The 19862-nt window shown below is 43.7% G+C and overlaps 1 protein-coding gene across 3 annotated transcripts in view; it reads right to left on the bottom strand.

The window, feature by feature from the left end:
* Positions 1-19862, bottom strand: part of nek6 (NIMA-related kinase 6) — an 86541-nt gene that overhangs the window by 44488 nt on the left and 22191 nt on the right. For all 3 annotated transcript variants that reach the window (XM_036976811.1, XM_036976812.1, XM_036976813.1), the window contains one exon: positions 3862-3978. In XM_036976811.1, coding sequence (XP_036832706.1) covers positions 3862-3942 — 81 coding nt within the window. In that variant the 5' untranslated portion in view covers positions 3943-3978. Of the gene's footprint in view, positions 1-3861; positions 3979-19862 lie in introns of those variants that run through there.

Below are 19862 nucleotides of genomic sequence, written 5' to 3' on the forward strand. Positions count from 1 at the left end.
CAGCATGCCTCCATGCAGATGAGCAGGGACTCTGGGCATCTTTCTTTTGGTGTTTTTCAGAGTCAGTAGAAAGGCCTCTTTAGTGTCCTAAGTTTTCATAACTGTGACCTTAATTGCCTACCATCTGTAAGTGTCTTAACGACCGTTCCACAGGTGCATGTTCATTACTTGTTTATGGTTCATTGAACGAGCATGTGAAACAGCGTTTAAACCCTTTACAATGAAGATCTGTGAAGATATTTGGATTTTTACGAATTATCTTTGAAAGACAGGGTCCTGAAAAAGGGACATTTATTTTTTTACTGAGTTTATATGGCACAGCTAAGGGTCCGCAAGTCACTCAGTCACTCTGTAAAAGATTCTCACTCATACTGTATCACAGTGTTGACACTTGCTAACATGCTGACAATAGACAAGGCTGAAAATATAGTTCAGTTTGTCTTCCATTTACACAGAGCATCAGTCGTTCACACAGTACATGTACCCAGCCAACCAAATGTTCCTGACCATGTCACATTTCAGGTTCCAATTCAAATCAGTTCACACAACAATGTGCCTTCTGTATACAGTTCCATAGTGGCCAATGTCACACCCAGGTTTCTAGGGCAAGATGGTATCTAGGGCAAGATTAATTCTAGGGCAAGATGGATTCTAGGGCAAGAAGGTTTCTTGGGCAAGATGTATTTTATGGCAAGAAGGTTTCTAGGGCAAGATGGTTTCTAGGGCAAGATGGATTCTAGGGCAAGATGGTTTTTAGGGCAAGATGGATTCTAGGGCAAGGAGGTTTCTAGGGAAAGATGGTTTCTTGGGCAAGAAGGTTTCTATGGCAAGAAGGGTTTCTAGGGCAAGATACAATGCTGAGAGGAAAGTATCTCCCTTTATGCCACTTAGAAGACATTTTTATCCAGGAAAGTGAGTGCATACATTTTGAGTATGTGATCCAAACGGGAATTGAACCCAAAACCTTGGTATTGCTAGTGTCACACTCTTACCAACTGAGCAACATGGGACCAGCATAGCTGGGTGGTTCAGTTGGTAAATCAAAGCATCTGTGGTCCTTTCTGTACCACCGGTCTGTCTCGGTGGCACAAGCCTCCCAACGGCTCCCCTTTTTGACAGCCAGCCAGCCGTTATTGATGCTATTTGTAATTGCCGTAATTGTTTCGAGGGGAGGGCTTGGGTGTGTCTGTGTGTGTCGATGCTAATACTGAGCGACACAAACCCTGGGTGACAAACACTCTGATGCTTGGCGCCGTGGAATATTCCCAGCTGCTCATTTACATATGCGCTGACCCAGATTAGCATGCTCTATTAGAGTGCCACTGCTAATTAGAGCTAGCCTGATATGCTAATATGCTAGCCAGGCTGCTATCTTTACCTAGATTAGTCATTATATAACCCCATACTCCAAAACTGTGGCTCTGTCATATTTGGTATAACACTACCTACAACTGTTATTGTTCTTTTTTTCTATCAATTAATTACAAAACAATAGAGGAGAAATCTGTGTCGTTGATTTGTTGTTTGTGAAGTAAACCTCACTATTAGTGGGATGCTTTAAAAAGTACTAGGATATGCAGACTTACATCCCCCAAATGCATTGATTACATCTCCTCAAACCTGGGGTCCATTCAACACACCTGAGCTGACAGGAGAGAGTTCAGAGCTTTTGATTAATTCCAATATTCCCTGTGCTGAATCGAATGTGATACACAGTGGATTTCAACAGGAACAATGTTCAACTGTTCTTTATCCCAAGATTTACAAACCCTTGACTCCTGAGTGGCGCAGTGGTCTAAGGCACTGCATCACAGTGTTGTGGCATCACTACAGCCTGGGGTTTGATCCCAGGCTGTGCCATGACCAGGAGACTTAGGTTCACAATTAGCCTGCATGTCCTGTTCAATTACATTGTGGTCCAGTGCTGACTTAAACAATGGCTTTCATTTGAACCTATCATCTACTATGAAACAACAACAGCGAATAAAAATGTAGGTTTTATCTACCATACTCGATCTGGCATTCACTTGTCAGCATCGATACGTCAACAAAACGTATCCTTGACTCAATGGGGTCTTTGTTCCTTGAATGTGCATCACAAAAAAGGCCTGAAGTTAACATTAAATCATTACATACCATAACGCAAAATTGTATTTTTCTTTCTTTTTCTCAATTCCTCTCACTGGCCAAGAAAAATCTCAGGGGATGCATATTACTCCTGACATTCAAGAGGGTTTAGCCATTCACTGGGCTATTGAAACAGTAGAGCATGCCCTGTGGAGACTTACTACACTGCTCGAGAGAGAGAGAGAGAGAGAGAGAGAGAGAGAGAGAGAGAGAGAGATCGAGAGAGAGAGAGAGAGAGAGAGAGAGAGAGAGAGAGAGAGAGAGAGAATTATAGAGTCAAAGCCCTTAACTTCCCTCCAGCTCCCAGCTTTCAGCTCTCCGCTCCAATCCACATGTGCTTCATCACTTTGTACTGCGACTGACGGCGAGAGCCCGGGGTGAACTGGAAAAGCTCTTCCAGAATCTCAATAGCTCCTAACTCTATCAACATCATTTTTCTTTCCCTCTTTCTTTTCTTTTTACGTTCTCTGGCCTTTGGAGCGTCATAAAATCAGCATCAAGAGAAACAAATGGCTTTGCCATAACGGATCTCCCCGAGTCTTGAGACGCTATTAGCTAATCCAGAGTGACGTTGGCTGATTGGTCTTTGGCTCGTTGGGCTGTGGTGTTAACTCAAGTACTCTTCGCTAGCTGCTGCAGTGGCGGTGACGTGCTGTGTCAGATCTGGCAGCCGCCGTGCTGCAGTGATTGTGGGAGACTCCCTGATGATGTTTCAAGGGGTGGCCGCAGATATGCGCAATTGTTGTAAGCGGTCGATTCCTGTATTTAGGTGGAGGGTGACTGGTATATGACTTGACACAGATTAATGACGTTAGGGAACTTATTTTATCAAATGTGTAAAACCCTCAACAAACAAATTAAAAGACCATCGATACCATCAATACTGAAGAAATTGAGGTTGAACATTTTCAGTCACCAAATTCTTAACTTCAGTGGCTATAATCTGTGGCAAAACGCTGTAGTTTGACCCTCTCATCACATTGAAAAGCCCCAACTATAGGGAGGAAGGAAGAAGGGGTAGAGGTGGTCAGAGAGGTACCATCATGGAAAATGATGATGGCATTACGCTAAACAGAACAGGTTTTCATTTCTTCCTATCACCGTAGCAGATGTTCAATATCATTGGCTAATTGCACTTAAACACTACGTAATGACAGACTCTGCACCGCGCCACCAAGTAACACAACAACATCCATTACCTCACTATCAAGCCGGCACAACAATTTGTCACGTAATCGCCCTCACGCAGTTGAAAGCCAATGAAGAGGCGATTAAGGCTAATTTCTTCAACAATTACCACTCATTATGAGCAGAGTCAAGAGCAGGCTTTGACTACTGTTAAATGACGGGGTTGCTAAGATAGTCTCTACTAATATGTAGTTAGGGAGTGACACCTGCTTGCCTACAGTCATAGCTCTCAGTGTTGTCAAGGGCTTCCGTGCAAACCTGAGCTGTTTTTTCCATCCCAGTCAATTATCTTCAGTCCTTCTATGCTCTTTGAAGCATTGTGAAAATGCATTTTGCGTTTATCTATTAGCATTACACTTAGGTCTTGAAACAACAGCGACAAACAACAACAGACAAATTATTTGATGTTGTAAAATGTAAAAATTAACTGGAATTTGTTTATTCAAAAGCAGACATGAATGCACACACACACACACGCACATGCACACAAGCTCTCACACACACACACACACACACCCCAGTGTAGACTAGAATATGACGTCTCACCTGATCTTCTCCAGGCATCTTGTAGAGGTTCTTGTTCTGGTTGTCTAGGTTGTGCTGGTGATGGCTGTTCTGTGCCTCCATGGTGGACTTGGCATACAGTACCAGGCCCCTTCACCCCTGGTAGAGACAAGAGACAGAACTAACTTAGCCGTGGTTGAGAGTGTGTGTGTGTGTGTGTGTGTGTGTGTCTGTGTGTGTGTGTGTGTGAGACGTGAGACGTGTAGCTAGTCTTATTCTGAGCCATGGGGACTCCTTGCATAGAGTCAGTCCAGGAATGGGCAATCATTTTGTCTCTAGGGTCACATCGAGATTTTTGAAATTCAACGGAGGCACACAGTTTTTTTTTATTTCTTCAAAATCAATTTGCAGACCGGAAAAGTGTCCGTAAAACAAAGAAAAGCCAGTACAGGGCTTTACCCCTATACCACCGCCTCAGACAGATTAGACTGCCAGAGACAGCATCCTATACCACCGCCTCAGACAGATTAGACTGCCAGAGACACACAGCATCCTATACCACCGCCTCACACAGATTAGACTGCCAGAGACAGCATCCTATACCACTGCCTCAGACAGATTAGACTGCCAGAGACAGCATCCTATACCACCGCCTCAGACAGATTAGACTGCCAGAGACAGCATCCTATACCACTGCCTCAGACAGATTAGACTGCCAGAGACAGCATCCTATACCACCGCCTCAGACAGATTAGACTGCCAGAGACAGCATCCTATACCACCGCCTCAGACAGATTAGACTGCCAGAGACACACAGCATCCTATACCACCGCCTCAGACAGATTAGACTGCCAGAGACAGCATCCTATACCACCGCCTCAGACAGATTAGACTGCCAGAGACAGCATCCTATACCACCGCCTCAGACAGATTAGACTGCCAGAGACAGCATCCTATACCACTGCCTCAGACAGATTAGACTGCCAGAGACAGCATCCTATACCACTGCCTCAGACAGATTAGACTGCCAGAGACAGCATCCTATACCACCGCCTCAGACAGATTAGACTGCCAGAGACAGCATCCTATACCACCGCCTCAGACAGATTAGACTGCCAGAGACAGCATCCTATACCACTGCCTCAGACAGATTAGACTGCCAGAGACAGCATCCTATACCACCGCCTCAGACAGATTAGACTGCCTGAGAAAAACAGCATCCTATACCACCGCCTCAGACAGATTAGACTGCCTGAGAAACACAGCATCCTATACCACCGCCTCAGACAGATTGGACTGCCAGAGAAACACAGCATCCTATACCACCGCCTCAGACAGATTAGACTGCCAGAGACAGCATCCTATACCACCGCCTCAGCCAGATTGGAATGCCAGAGACAGCATCCTATACCACTGCCTCAGACAGATTAGACTGCCAGAGACAGCATCCTATACCACCGCCTCTGACAGATTAGACTGCCAGAGACAGCATCCTATACCACCGCCTCAGACAGATTAGACTGCCAGAGACACACAGCATCCTATACCACCGCCTCAGACAGATTAGACTGCCAGAGACAGCATCCTATACCACCGCCTCAGACAGATTGGACTGCCAGAGACACACAGCATCCTATACCACCGCCTCAGACAGATTAGACTGCCAGAGACACACAGCATCCTATACCACCGCCTCAGACAGATTGGACTGCCAGAGAAACACAGCATCCTATACCACCGCCTCAGACAGATTAGACTGCCAGAGACACACAGCATCCAATACCACCGCCTCAGACAGATTAGACTGCCAGAGATACACAGCATCCTATACCACTGCCTCAGACAGATTAGACTGCCAGAGACACACAGCATCCTATACCATCACCTCAGACATATTGGACTGCCAGAGACACACAGCATCCTATACCACCGCCTCAGACAGATTAGACTGCCAGAGACACACAGCATCCTATACCACCGCCTCAGACAGATTGGACTGCCAGAGACACACAACATCCTATACCACCGCCTCAGACAGATTAGACTGCCAGAGACACACAGCATCCTATACCACCGCCTCAGACAGATTAGACTGCCAGAGACACACAGCATCCTATACCACCGCCTCAGACAGATTAGACTGCCAGAGACACACAGCATCCTATACCACCGCCTCAGACAGATTAGACTGCCAGAGACACACAGCATCCTATACCACCGCCTCAGACAGATTAGACTGCCAGAGACACACAGCATCCTATACCACCGCCTCAGACAGATTAGACTGCCAGAGACAGCATCCTATACCACCGCCTCAGACAGATTAGACTGCCAGAGACACACAGCATCCTATACCACCGCCTCAGACAGATTAGACTGCCAGAGAAACACAGCATCCTATACCACCGCCTCAGACAGATTAGACTGCCAGAGAAACACAGCATCCTATACCACCGCCTCAGACAGATTGGACTGCCAGAGACACACAGCATCCAATACCACCGCCTCAGACAGATTAGACTGCCAGAGATACACAGCATCCTATACCACTGCCTCAGACAGATTAGACTGCCAGAGACACACAGCATCCTATACCATCACCTCAGACATATTGGACTGCCAGAGACACACAGCATCCTATACCACCACCTCAGACAGATTAGACTGCCAGAGACACACAGCATCCTATACCACCGCCTCAGACAGATTGGACTGCCAGAGACACACAACATCCTATACCACCGCCTCAGACAGATTAGACTGCCAGAGACACACAGCATCCTATACCACCGCCTCAGACAGATTAGACTGCCAGAGACACACAGCATCCTATACCACCGCCTCAGACAGATTGGATTGCCAGAGACACACATCATCCTATACCACCACCTCAGACAGATTAGACTGCCAGAGACACACAGCATCCTATACCACCGCCTCAGACAGATTAGACTGCCAGAGACACACAGCATCCTATACCACCGCCTCAGACAGATTAGACTGCCAGAGACAGCATCCTATACCACCGCCTCAGACAGATTAGACTGCCAGAGACACACAGCATCCTATACCACCGCCTCAGACAGATTAGACTGCCAGAGAAACACAGCATCCTATACCACCGCCTCAGACAGATTAGACTGCCAGAGAAACACAGCATCCTATACCACCGCCTCAGACAGATTGGACTGCCAGAGACACACAGCATCCTATACCACCGCCTCAGACAGATTGGACTGCCAGAGACACACAGCATCCTATACCACCGCCTCAGACAGATTAAACTGCCAGAGAAACACAGCATCCTATACCACCGCCTCAGACAGATTAAACTGCCAGAGAAACACAGCATCCTATACCACCGCCTCAGACAGATTAAACTGCCAGAGACAGCATCCTATACCACTGCCTCAGACAGATTAGACTGCCTGAGAAACACAGCATCCTATACCACCGCCTCAGACAGATTAGACTGCCAGAGACAGCATCCTATACCACCGCCTCAGACAGATTAGACTGCCAGAGAAACACAGCATCCTATACCACCGCCTCAGACAGATTGGACTGCCAGAGACACACAGCATCCAATACCACCGCCTCAGACAGATTAGACTGCCAGAGATACACAGCATCCTATACCACTGCCTCAGACAGATTAGACTGCCAGAGACACACAGCATCCTATACCACCGCCTCAGACAGATTAGACTGCCAGAGACAGCATCCTATACCACCGCCTCAGACAGATTAGACTGCCAGAGACACACAGCATCCTATACCACCGCCTCAGACAGATTAGACTGCCAGAGAAACACAGCATCCTATACCACCGCCTCAGACAGATTAGACTGCCAGAGAAACACAGCATCCTATACCACCGCCTCAGACAGATTGGACTGCCAGAGACACACAGCATCCTATACCACCGCCTCAGACAGATTGGACTGCCAGAGACACACAGCATCCTATACCACCGCCTCAGACAGATTAAACTGCCAGAGAAACACAGCATCCTATACCACCGCCTCAGACAGATTAAACTGCCAGAGAAACACAGCATCCTATACCACCGCCTCAGACAGATTAAACTGCCAGAGACAGCATCCTATACCACTGCCTCAGACAGATTAGACTGCCTGAGAAACACAGCATCCTATACCACCGCCTCAGACAGATTAGACTGCCAGAGACAGCATCCTATACCACCGCCTCAGACAGATTAGACTGCCAGAGACACACAGCATCCTATACCACTGCCTCAGACAGATTAGACTGCCAGAGACACACAGCATCCTATACCACCGCCTCAGACAGATTAGACTGCCAGAGACACACAGCATCCTATACCACTGCCTCAGACAGATTAGACTGCCAGAGACACACAGCATCCTATACCCACATGAGGATAGACCGGTCAATAAGCCAAACTGCTACACACATACCAAAACACACAGATATGTATTATCTACCTAAGTAACCCAAAGTGAATGTAAAACATACGAGATATAAGATAATATAAGATAATAGTCCAATGAATGATGAGATCCCTATGTATCTGTGTACACACACACATCTATTTTTCTGCCGAGTACACACTTTTACACCCTATTTACAGAGGTGAGGAAGTGGGCCACATTGTGAAGGCGTAAGCAGAAAATGCAGATTATACAAAACCAAGGCCATGCACACACTCACCCCCCTCCGCCCCCCCACACACACCCACCCACACGTTGATGGAGAGAAAGTGAGCGGAGAGAGATGACTCAAGTAACGAAGTAAACTATAAAAAAACTACTAAACTACTAAAAATGGACGTGAAACATGGCGTATCACATTTGACAAACCAACCATGCAAATACCGTTATAGAAGGTAATGTTAGAAAAACTAACTGATCTGTGCATCAATAGGGGTATATCGTAAAATACGGTATACAGCCCAGCCCTACTTCTGCCATCAGCTGGCAAGACACTGAACAATCTTACGACTTACATTATAATCATCATGCCATAGTTATTCCAAAGGGCTGAACTGAGTAAACTGTACCCTAACAGTCTAACCCTGACCCTGTGATGTAATGTGGAGCAATACAAATCAGATGGTTTTATCTGAACTCAACTGGCAGAAAGAGCTACATGTACATGGCTTTTAACACACATTCTTTATTTGAATCCACAAATCATGTCACAGTCGAGATGGATTCAAACATTTCACAGGTCATGGATATACACCACCGTTCTGTCACGCCCTGGTCTTTATATTTTGTGTTTTCTTTATTATTTTGGTCAGGCCAGGGTGTGACATGGGTTTATTTATGTGGTGTGTTTTGTCTTGGGGTTTTCGTACGTATTGGGTTTGTGGCTTAGTAGGGTTTTCTAGGTAAGTCTATGGCTGTCTGCAGTGGTTCTCAATCAGAGGCAGGTGTTTATCGTTGTCTCTGATTGGGAACCATATTTAGGCAGCCATATTCGTTGTGTGTTTCGTGGGTGATTGTTCCTGTCTCTGTGTTTGTTGTCACCAGATAGGCTGTATAGGTTTTTACGGTACGTTTATTGTTTTTGTATTGATTGTGTTTCGTCTTCATTAAACATGTATCAAAATTACCACGCTGCGTTTTGGTCCGACTCTACTTCAGATAAAGAAAACCGTAACACGTTCAAAAGTTTGGGGTCACTTAGAAATGTCCTTGTTTTTGAAAGAAAAGCACATTTTTGGTCCATTAAAATAACATCAAATTGATCAGAAAAACAGTGTAGACATTGTTAATGTTGTAAATGACTTGTAGCTGGAAACGGCAGACTTTTTATAGATAATCTTCATAGGCGTACAGAGGCCCATTATCAGCAACCATCACTCCTGTGTTCCAATGGCACATTGTGTTAGCTAATCCAAGTTTATCATTTTAAAAGGCTAATTGATCATTAGAAAACCCTTTTGTAATTATGTTTGCACAGCTGAAAACTTGTCTGATTAAAAAGCAATACATCTGGCCTTCTTTAGACTAGTTGAGTATCTGGAGCATCAGCATGTGCTTTTCTTTCAAAAACAAGGACATTTCTAAGTGACCTCAAACTTTTGAATGGTAGTGTATATGGACACTTATGAACACACACACACACAATATCCATATCTGCCATATCTGTGAGGGCTCTAGATAAACTGTTATAGACTTGAACATGCACGGCTGTGAGAAGCCATACGACCAGCCTGGAACGGATATTTGTAGGGGTGATTCAGCTTATTTGTTTAATATATACTGTATGTTTAATATATACTGTATGTGTGTCTGAGGGTTAAGGGCTTAAGCCCAAGGTCTTTTTTTGACTCATTGAGCTTTCTAGAAGGATACGTTTTCAATTCGTAATCAATGGAGGTACAGAGGGGGGAGGGGTCGATGTTGTATCAGTTTTTCTGAGCTCATCTTTGTCTGACCTATCGGAAGAGATTGGAGATATACAGTACAGAGAAACAGATTTGTTCTGTGTGAGGTACAAATGAAAGATTGATAAAAGAGAGAAAAATAGAGAAAAAGAGAGTGAGTGAGTCTGAGAGAGGAGAGAGAGTGTGACTATACACTATAGCAGAGGATGGGTAGTGTTTGCAACTCAAAATCACTGCGCGTGTTTGAGTGGGTATGTGTGTGTTTGAGTGGCTGTGTGTATATTTGAGTGGGTGTGTGTTTAAGCGGATGTGTGTAAGTGTATGTGCAGATGTGTGTATGTGCGCTTTCACAGAGAACTGTAACGTGTGGCTCACACAGGGTTCGTCGCTCATCTTATAATTGAAATCTGGCCTGTGGGATACAACAACAAAACTCACATTTTATTCTGCACCTCTGACTTCACAGAATGGAAACAATTTCATCTTAGTTTAGAGAAACTGAACACTGCATCACATTCAGTTCTTAGAAAAGGATTTCTGAGGAAAAAGTTCCAGGCTAGTGCTTTCAGTGGTGGAAAAAGTACTAAATTGTCATACTTCAGAAAAAGTAAAGATACGGTAATAGAAAATGACTCAAGTAAAAGTAAAATGCACCTAATCAAATCAAATTACATTTTGATTTGATTTGACCTAGTGAAATACTATTTGAGTAAAAGTCTAAAGGTATCTGGTTTTAAATGTACCTTGTCCCTAGGCGGTGGGTATTTTTTATTTTCTTTATTACACCTTTATTTAACCAGGTAGGCTAGCTGAGAACAAGTTCTCATTTGCAACTGCGACCTGACCAAGATAAAGCGTCGCAATTCGACACATACAACAACACAGAGTTACACATGGAATAAACAAAACATACAGTCAATAATACAGTAGAACAAAAGAAAACAAAAAGTCTATATACAGTGAGTGCAAATGAGGTAAGTTAAGGAAATAAATAAGCCATGGTGGCGAAGTAATTACAATATAGCAATTAAACACTGGAATGGTAGGTCGGCAGAAGATGAATGTGCAGGTAGAGATACTGGGGTGCAAAGGAGCAAAATAAATAAATAAATACCAGTATGGGGATGAGGTAGGTAGATAGATGGGCTGTTTACAGATGGGCTATGTACAGGTGCAGTGATCTGTAAGCTGCTCTGACAGCTGGTGCTAAAAGCTAGTGAGGGAGATATGAGTCTCCAGCTTCAGAGATTTTTGCAATTCGTTCCAGGCATGGGCAGCAGAGAACTGGAAGGAAAGACGACCAAAGGAGGAATTGGCTTTGGGGGTGACCAGTGAGATATACCTGCTGGAGCGCGTGCTACGAGTGGGTGCTGCTATGGTGACCAGTGAGCTGAGATAAGGCGGGGCTTTACCTAGCAGAGACTTGTAGATAACCTGTAGCCAGTGGGTTTGGCGACGAGTATGAAGCGAGGGCCAACCAACGAGAGCGTACAGTTCGCAATGGTGGGTAGTGTATGGGGCTTTGGTGACAAAACGGATGACACTGTGATAGACTGCATCCAGTTAGTTGAGTAGAGTGTTAGAGGCTATTTTATAGATGACATCACCGAAGTCGAGGATCGGTAGGATGGTCAGTTTTACGAGGGTATGTTTGTCAGCATGAGTGAAGGATGCTTTGTTGCGATATAGGAAGCCGATTCTAGATTTAATTTTGGATTGGAGATGCTTAATGTGAGTCTGGAAGGAGAGTTTACAGTCTAACCAGACACCCAGGTATTTGTAGTTGTCCACGTATTCTAAGTCAGAGCCGTCCAGAGTAGTGATGCTGGACGGGCGAGCAGGTGCGTGCAGTGATCGATTGAATAGCATGCATTTAGTTTTGCTTGCGTTTAAGAGCAGTTGGAGGCCACGGAAGGAGAGTTGTATGGCATTGAAGCTCGTCTGGAGGTTAGTTAACACAGTGTCCAAGGAGGGGCCAGAAGTATACAGAATGGTGTCGTCTGCGTAGAGGTGGATCAGAGAATCACCAGCAGCAAGAGCAACATCATTGATGTATACAGAAAAGAGAGTCGGCCCGAGAATTGAACCCTGTGGCACACCCTTAGAGACTGTCAGAGGTGTGGACAACAGGCCCTCCGATTTGACACACTGAACTCTATCAGAGAAGTAGTTGGTAAACCAGGCGAGGCAATCATTTGAGAAACCAAGGCTGTCGAGTCTGCCAATAAGAATGTTGTGATTGACAGAGTCGAAAGCCTTGGCCAGGTTGATGAATACGGCTGCACAGTAATGTCTCTTATCGATGGCGGTTATGATGACGTTTAGAACCTTGAGCGTGGCTTAGGTGTTAACTTGGCTTTCGAAGACCTTAGAAAGACAGGGTAGGATAGATATAGGTCTGTAGCAGTTTGGGTCTAGAGTGTCATCCCTTTGAAGAGGGGGATGACCGCGGCAGCTTTCCAATCTTTGGGAATCTCAGACGATACGAAAGAGAGGTTGAACAGGCTAGTAATAGGGGTTGCAACAATTTCGGCAGATAATTTTAGAAAGAGAGGGTCCAGATTGTCTAGCCCGGCTGATTTGTAGGGGTCCAGATTTTGCTGCTCTTTCAGAACATCAGCTATCTGGATTTGGGTAAAGGAGAAATGGTGGGGGCTTCTGCTGGTTGCTGTGGAGGGTGCCGGGCAGTTGACCGGGGTAGGGGTAGCCATGTGGAATGAGGTAGTGGCAGTGCTGGTGACACTAGCTGCAGTAACACATGGGAGGGGGTCACACTCGGACAATCAGAGAGGGAGCAAATTATTGTGGCCCTGGCGGTACGAAATAATCAAAAGGTTTGACTGCTCAGAGATGCTTGGGAAAATGGTCACAACGAGGGACCAGCATGTGTGTGTTTCAGGGGAAAGAGACGTATCTGACATCCATCAGGTCGGACTTTACGTATCTGACATCCATCAGGTAAGACTTGACGTATCTGACCTCCATCAGGTAGGACTTGACGTATCTGACCTCCATCATGTAGGACTTGTCTTATCTGACCTCCATCAGGTAGGACTTGACGTATCTGACATCCATCAGGTAGGACTTGACATATCTGACCTCCATCAGGTAGGACTTGACATATCTGACCTCCATAAGGTAGGACTTTACATATCTGACCTCCATCAGGTAGGCCTTGACATATCTGACCTCCATCAGGTAGGACTTGACATATCTGACCTCCATCATGTAGGACTTGTCTTATCTGACCTCCATCAGGTAGGACTTGACGTATCTGACATCCATCAGGTAGGACTTGACGTATCTGACATCCATCAGGTAGGACTTGACGTATCTGACCTCCATCAGGTAGGACTTGACGTATCTGACCTCCATCAGGTAGGACTTGACGTATCTGACCTCCATCAGGTAGGACTTGACGTATCTGACCTCCATCAGGTAGGACTTGACGTATCTGACCTCCATCAGGTAGGACTTGACATATCTGACCTCCATCAGGTAGGACTTGACGTATCTGACCTCCATCAGGTAGGACTTGACGTATCTGACCTCCATCAGGTAGGACTTGACGTATCTGACCTCCATTAGGTAGGACTTGACGTATCTGACCTCCATCAGGTAGGACTTGACATATCTGACCTCCATCAGGTAGGACTTGACGTATCTGACATCCATCATTGGTTAAGCAAATCTTCCATTCTTGCTCAATGTTGCATGTCTTCTCAAACAGCTACAACTGTATATACATTCAGACATCAAGTCTTCTGTTGAGTTGGGCTCGGGGGTGGAATAACTGTTGAACATCTGAGCTTGTGATTGTTTGTGGGAAGGGTGTGTGTATTTATCCCACATCTGTTGCTAAGGGGTAACGATGTTTGAGACATTATAGGATGAAGAACAATTTTTTTTCTCCCAAAATAATAATTGCTTTCCAAAAAAGGTCATTTTTGTAATGCCGGTACGCGTTTATGTGTTTAGTATGTGTTTAGGCAGTAGGGATGACAGAGCATTAATATTGATAGGTGTGTGAATTGGACCATATAGCTGTCCTGTCTGAGCATTCAAAATGGAACGAGCACTTTTCAGTGTCAGGGAAAATGTATGGAAGGAATATAGCAGAGTAAAAGTAAAAGTTGTCAAAAATATCAATAGTAAAGTCGTTTTTTTAAAGTATTTTTACTTAAGTACTTTACACCACTGAGCAGTTTGATAGTGTGTGTATGTGTGTGTGTCTATTTCAGTCTATGCAGTTATTCACAGGTTTTGAATATTGATAATAGCTTCCTGTATTTTCAGGCTTTTATTTGTGGGTTAAAATACCTTCATACTTGTATTTTAAACACTTATTTTCTGTCTATTTGAAGTATTTTCAAATAATTTCCTATAAAAATACTATTTTTAAATACTTATTTCCAAATACATTTAAAATACCCAAACAGGCATGAGTTCAAATATTTGCCAATCCTTTCCAAATGTGTTTTCAAATACATTCCAATATTCAGCTATTTCCATTTTCAAATACATTTTTTCCCAAATACATGTACTCACTTTAAAATATATGTGAAAGTAATTGAAATACAATAAACAGTATCTGAACGCAGGTCTTGTGTGTGTGTGTGTTACAGGATTTGCATCTGTACTAACATTGTAGCCGTAGGTTGTGGCAGCAAGAAAATATGATCCATTCTTCCAGGGCAGATAAAATAATGTGTCCTTGGACTTTGCGTTGTATCAACATATTTTGGGAGTTATTGGAATTTATGGCATTTTCAAAGATATTATTGTGTCCCGAGTCTTTTGAAAGCACATAGTATAAAAAAAGAGTTCCCTGTCTTCTTAGGGGTCGTAAGGTTCAACTGGGAAACTTTGAACAAAGTGTATCTTATGAAGGCCGAGTGAAGCCTTCATAAACCCTTTATAAAGCCTACATAGAATATACTTTATTTAAAGTGTGACCGTTTCAACTGACAGTAGTATTTGAAAAGGCCCGAAGCGTATGTAGCAAATCCATCCAGATGATATACATTGAGGTCTGCCTGCGCTGCTGGTGTGAGACAGGTAATGATGCCCTATTGTAATGACCTTGCCAAGGGGCTCCTAAAGGGAATTTGAATACTTTATTTTTAACACCAAAATGACGATAGCAAATTACGATTCAGCCCTCTAAAACTAGTATTAAGTTAGGATTCAGCCCTCTAAGACCAGTATTAAGTTAGGATTCAGCCCTCTAAGACCACTATTAAGTTAGGATTCAGCCCTCTAAGACTAGTATTAAGTTAGGATTCAGCCCTCTAAGACCAGTATTAAGTTAGGATTCAGCCCTCTAAGACCAGTATTAAGTTAGGATTCAGCCCTCTAAGACCAGTATTAAGTTAGGATTCAGTCCTCTAAGACTAGTATTAAGTTAGGATTCAGCCCTCTAAGACCAGTATTAAGTTAGGATTCAGCCCTCTAAGACCAGTATTAAGTTAGGATTCAGCCCTCTAAGACTAGTATTAAGTTAGGATTCAGCCCTCTAAGACTAGTATTAAGTTAGGATTCAGTCCTCTAAGACTAGTATTAGGTTAGGATTCAGCCCTCTAAGACCAGTATTAAGTTAGGATTCAGCCCTCTAAGACCAGTATTAAGTTAGGATTCAGCCCTCTAAGACTAGTATTAAGTTAGGATTCAGCCCTCTAAGACTAGTATTAAGTTAGGATTCAGCCCTCTAAGACTAGTATTAAGTTAGGATTCAGCCCTCTAAGACTAGTATTAAGTTAGGATTCAGCCCTCTAAGACTAGTATTAAGTTAGGATTCAGCCCTCTAAGACTAGTATTAAGTTAGGATTCAGTCCTCTAAGACTAGTATTCAGTAAGGATTCATCCTTCTAATAGGCTGACCACACCGCACGCAGCATGCACGAGCGTTGCAAAATACATTTTGAAATCCATGTTATTCAATTATTGCACCCACACTGCTAGCGCGCGCCAACGAGCGTCTGAGTTGCCAAGGGCTAAAATAGAAGTTCTATTTCTGACACAGATCGCGCTGCAAGTCCTTCCTCTCCCATCTCCTCATTGGTTTGTAGAAGCAGGTACCCACGTGCCATCTCCTCATTGGTTATACCCACGTGGGTGACGAACGAGGTCAGTGGCGGTAATGCACCTAATTTATGAAAGTTGCCAATCGCAATATAAAGTCAAGAGAAGAAAAGGCCTGGAAGGAAGAGAGATGACTAGAAACTATTCGGTTGACCGTTTTATGTGTGGATTAATTGTCGGAGTAGAGGACCTTGGGCATTTCAGGTAAAATAATAACTCAATGTTTATATCCCAGGACAAATTAGCTAGCAACAGCAAGCTAGCTAAATAGGACAAGTTAGCTAGCAAGTGCAAGCTAGCTAGCTAAATTGCCATACATGTTTAATGCTTTCGACCTAATGTAATTAATTGATATTTTAACCTGCATGTCGTGATTGTTTTTGGTGTGGGGGGACAAAACACATTTATGCACGATGGAGCACGTGCGCAGCTGGTTTGGGTTCCGTGTTAGACTAGTATTAAGTTAGGATTGAGCCCTCTAAGACCAGTATTAGGTTAGGATTCAGCCCTCTAAGACTAGTATTAAGTTAGGATTCAGTCCTCTAAGACTAGTATTAAGTTAGGATTCAGCCCTCTAAGACCAGTATTAAGTTAGGATTGAGCCCTCTAAGACTAGTATTAAGTTAGGATTCAGTCCTCTAAGACTAGTATTAAGTTGGGATTCAGTCCTCTAAGACCAGTATTAAGTTAGGATTCAGCCCTCTAAGACCATTATTAAGTTAGGATTCAGCCCCCTAAGACTAGTAGTAAGCGTTTTAAACCTAGTATTCAGCCTTCTAAGTCTAGTATTAAGTTTATTCACAAATGCTCTCCATCCAACCTCACTGCGCTCGAGCTGTTTTGCAAGGAGGAATGGGAAAAAATGTCAGTCTCTCGATGTGCAAAACTGATAGAGACATACCCCAAGCGACTTACAGCTGTAATCGCAGCAAAAGGTGGCGCTACAAAGTATTAACTTAAGGGGGCTGAATAATTTTGCACGCCCAATTTTTCAGTTTTTGATTTGTAAAAAAAGTTTGAAATATCCAATAAATGTCGTTCCACTTCATGATTGTGTCCCACTTGTTGTTGATTCTTCACAAAAAAATACAGTTTTATATCTTTATGTTTGAAGCCTGAAATGTGGCAAAAGGTCGCAAAGTTCAAGGGGGCCGAATACTTTCGCAAGGCACTGTAACTAGGCAAGTCAGTGAAGAAAAGAACAAATTCTTATTATGAATGATGGCCTAGAAACAGTGGGTTAACTGCCTGTTCAGGGGCAGAACAACAGATTTGTACCTTGTCAGCTCGGGATTTGAACTTGCAACTTTTCGGTTACTAGTCCAACGCTCTAACCACCAGGGCTGTTAGGAGTCAGCCCTCTAAGACTATTCAATTGTATACAGTATGACATCCTTCTCTGCTGGAGTTCACCTCTCTGCTCCACTCTAATCACCATAGCCATCATTTCCCCTTCCTGCTTCCTTTAAAGCTGCACTGCTAGAACACCCTCACATCCTCTTAAGCAGGCCATGAAACACACACACACACACACACAAACAAACCAGGGTTTCCGTTCGGAAAATCTGGCGCCGGACATTTGACCGGCAGGATTTTCATTTACTGGACATTTGAAAATTTACCGGACCCATATGCACTGGATGAGTAACCTGATTAGGGCGTCCACCCATAGTGCTCAGAATAACAGAAATCACATTTAGATTATGGTAATTCATATTAACAGAACATGCAGGTCGAGGGAGCAACGATGTGTGGTCCCTTCTTACCGAATTCTGATGTGCACTTTGAAGATGTTAGACTAACTGTCCACATTTACTTATCCTCAGCCAACAAGATGAGTAACAAACAGCAAAATCACTAGCCTGCCAATCTACTATCCCCCATAGTAAAAAAGTTTACCTAGTCTATTGGTCAGCTTGTCAATAAATAAATAAATAAATAGCCTATTCCAAACAGACTCTGGGACAGTTGTTGGACGATCCCAAATTCATACCATTCAAACCAGTAGACCTAGGCTACATTAAAATGTTAAAAAGCAATTAGTCTGATGGAACAGATCCACATTTTTAGCTTAAAATGTTGATCAACTATTAATTCTTAATATTATAAGTGCAGCAATGCGCAGAGAGTAGGCTACGAGCAAATGTTTGTTCCATAATGCAATTCATGGGAAAACACTGTTGTCAGCAGCGCACGGCACATGCAAGCAGTTTCATGTGACAGAGATGAAAATACCCTATTAGAAATTTAGAAAGAGAGCCTCCCGAGTGGCGCAGTGGTCTAAGGCACTGCACCACAGTGTTTGAGGTGTCACTACAGACCCGGGTTTGATCCCAGGCTGTGTTGCAGCTGGCTGTGAATATGAGACCCATGAGCATCGTTAGGGGAGGGTTTGGCTGGCTGGTATGTCCTTGTCCCATCGTGCTCTAGTGACTCCTTGTGGTGGGCTGGGAGCATGCACGCTGACACGGTAGGCAGTTGTAGTGTGTCCTCTGACACATTGGTGCGGCTGGCTTCCGGGTTAAGCGAGCAGTGTGTCAAGGAGCAGTGCAGGTTGGCAGCGTTGTGCTTTGGAGGACGCGTGGCTCTCGACTTTTGCCTCTCCTGAGTCTGTACGGGAGTGGCACCGATGGGACAAGACTGTAACTACCAATTGGATATCATGAAAAACAGGTAAAACTAACAAACATTTTGGGAGAAAGAGGGGAGATCTAATATGCAACAACTAGCATGGGTTGCTAATAGGGGTTTGGTTAAATGCGGAAGACACATTTCAGTTGAAGGAATTCAGTTGTACAACTGACTAGGTATCCCCCTTTCCTTTCCTAATATGACTAGGATTGTGGCTTTGGCTACTGGACAATGAAAGAAAGTATATGGTCTGATTTTGGAAAGGCTACTTTGAAGCAAGGTAAGATGTGGTAAAATATTCAGGTTTCAAACAATTAAGTATATGTTTTCAAAATGCATACTGCCTCCAGCTCATTGCAAAGTGGTATGTGACACACTGACGAAGCCTGCCTAGATTTTCTGTTTGAGATGATGGAGCAGCAGCTCTTGTGCTGCCTGACAGATGTGTGATAAATAAGATACATAACAAATTTAATTCCACAAAATGATGCAAATTAAACTACAGACCAATAAGCATGACAAGTTAAATGTATTTCCATCAACTGGTATTTCCATCAACTGGTATTTCCATCAACTGGTATTTCCATCAACTGGTATTTCCATCATTGAAGAAGCAGCATTTTGAAATATAATTGTTTCTTCTTCTCCTGGACAATTAGCTAGCGGCAATTTTATTATCAGCTTTTCTATTATTTATTTTTTAATCGGTCAAAAGCCAGCTAACGTAAACCCTGACACAGACACACACAACCTGACGCACACACACACACACATAGGACACATGACATACATACTGAATGCATTACATGACTTCTCAACTCAATAATACATAATTGGATATACAAGGATTTTATGATTACAAGTACACACACAGTCTCCTGAATTTACCCTGCCTACCATTGTATTCTTCGCTCTCTCTGTGGGCCTAGGAACATTATTGAGACAGGAATGC

Source organism: Oncorhynchus mykiss, chromosome 5, assembly GCF_013265735.2.
Source record: "Oncorhynchus mykiss isolate Arlee chromosome 5, USDA_OmykA_1.1, whole genome shotgun sequence".
Classification (NCBI taxonomy): domain Eukaryota; kingdom Metazoa; phylum Chordata; class Actinopteri; order Salmoniformes; family Salmonidae; genus Oncorhynchus; species Oncorhynchus mykiss.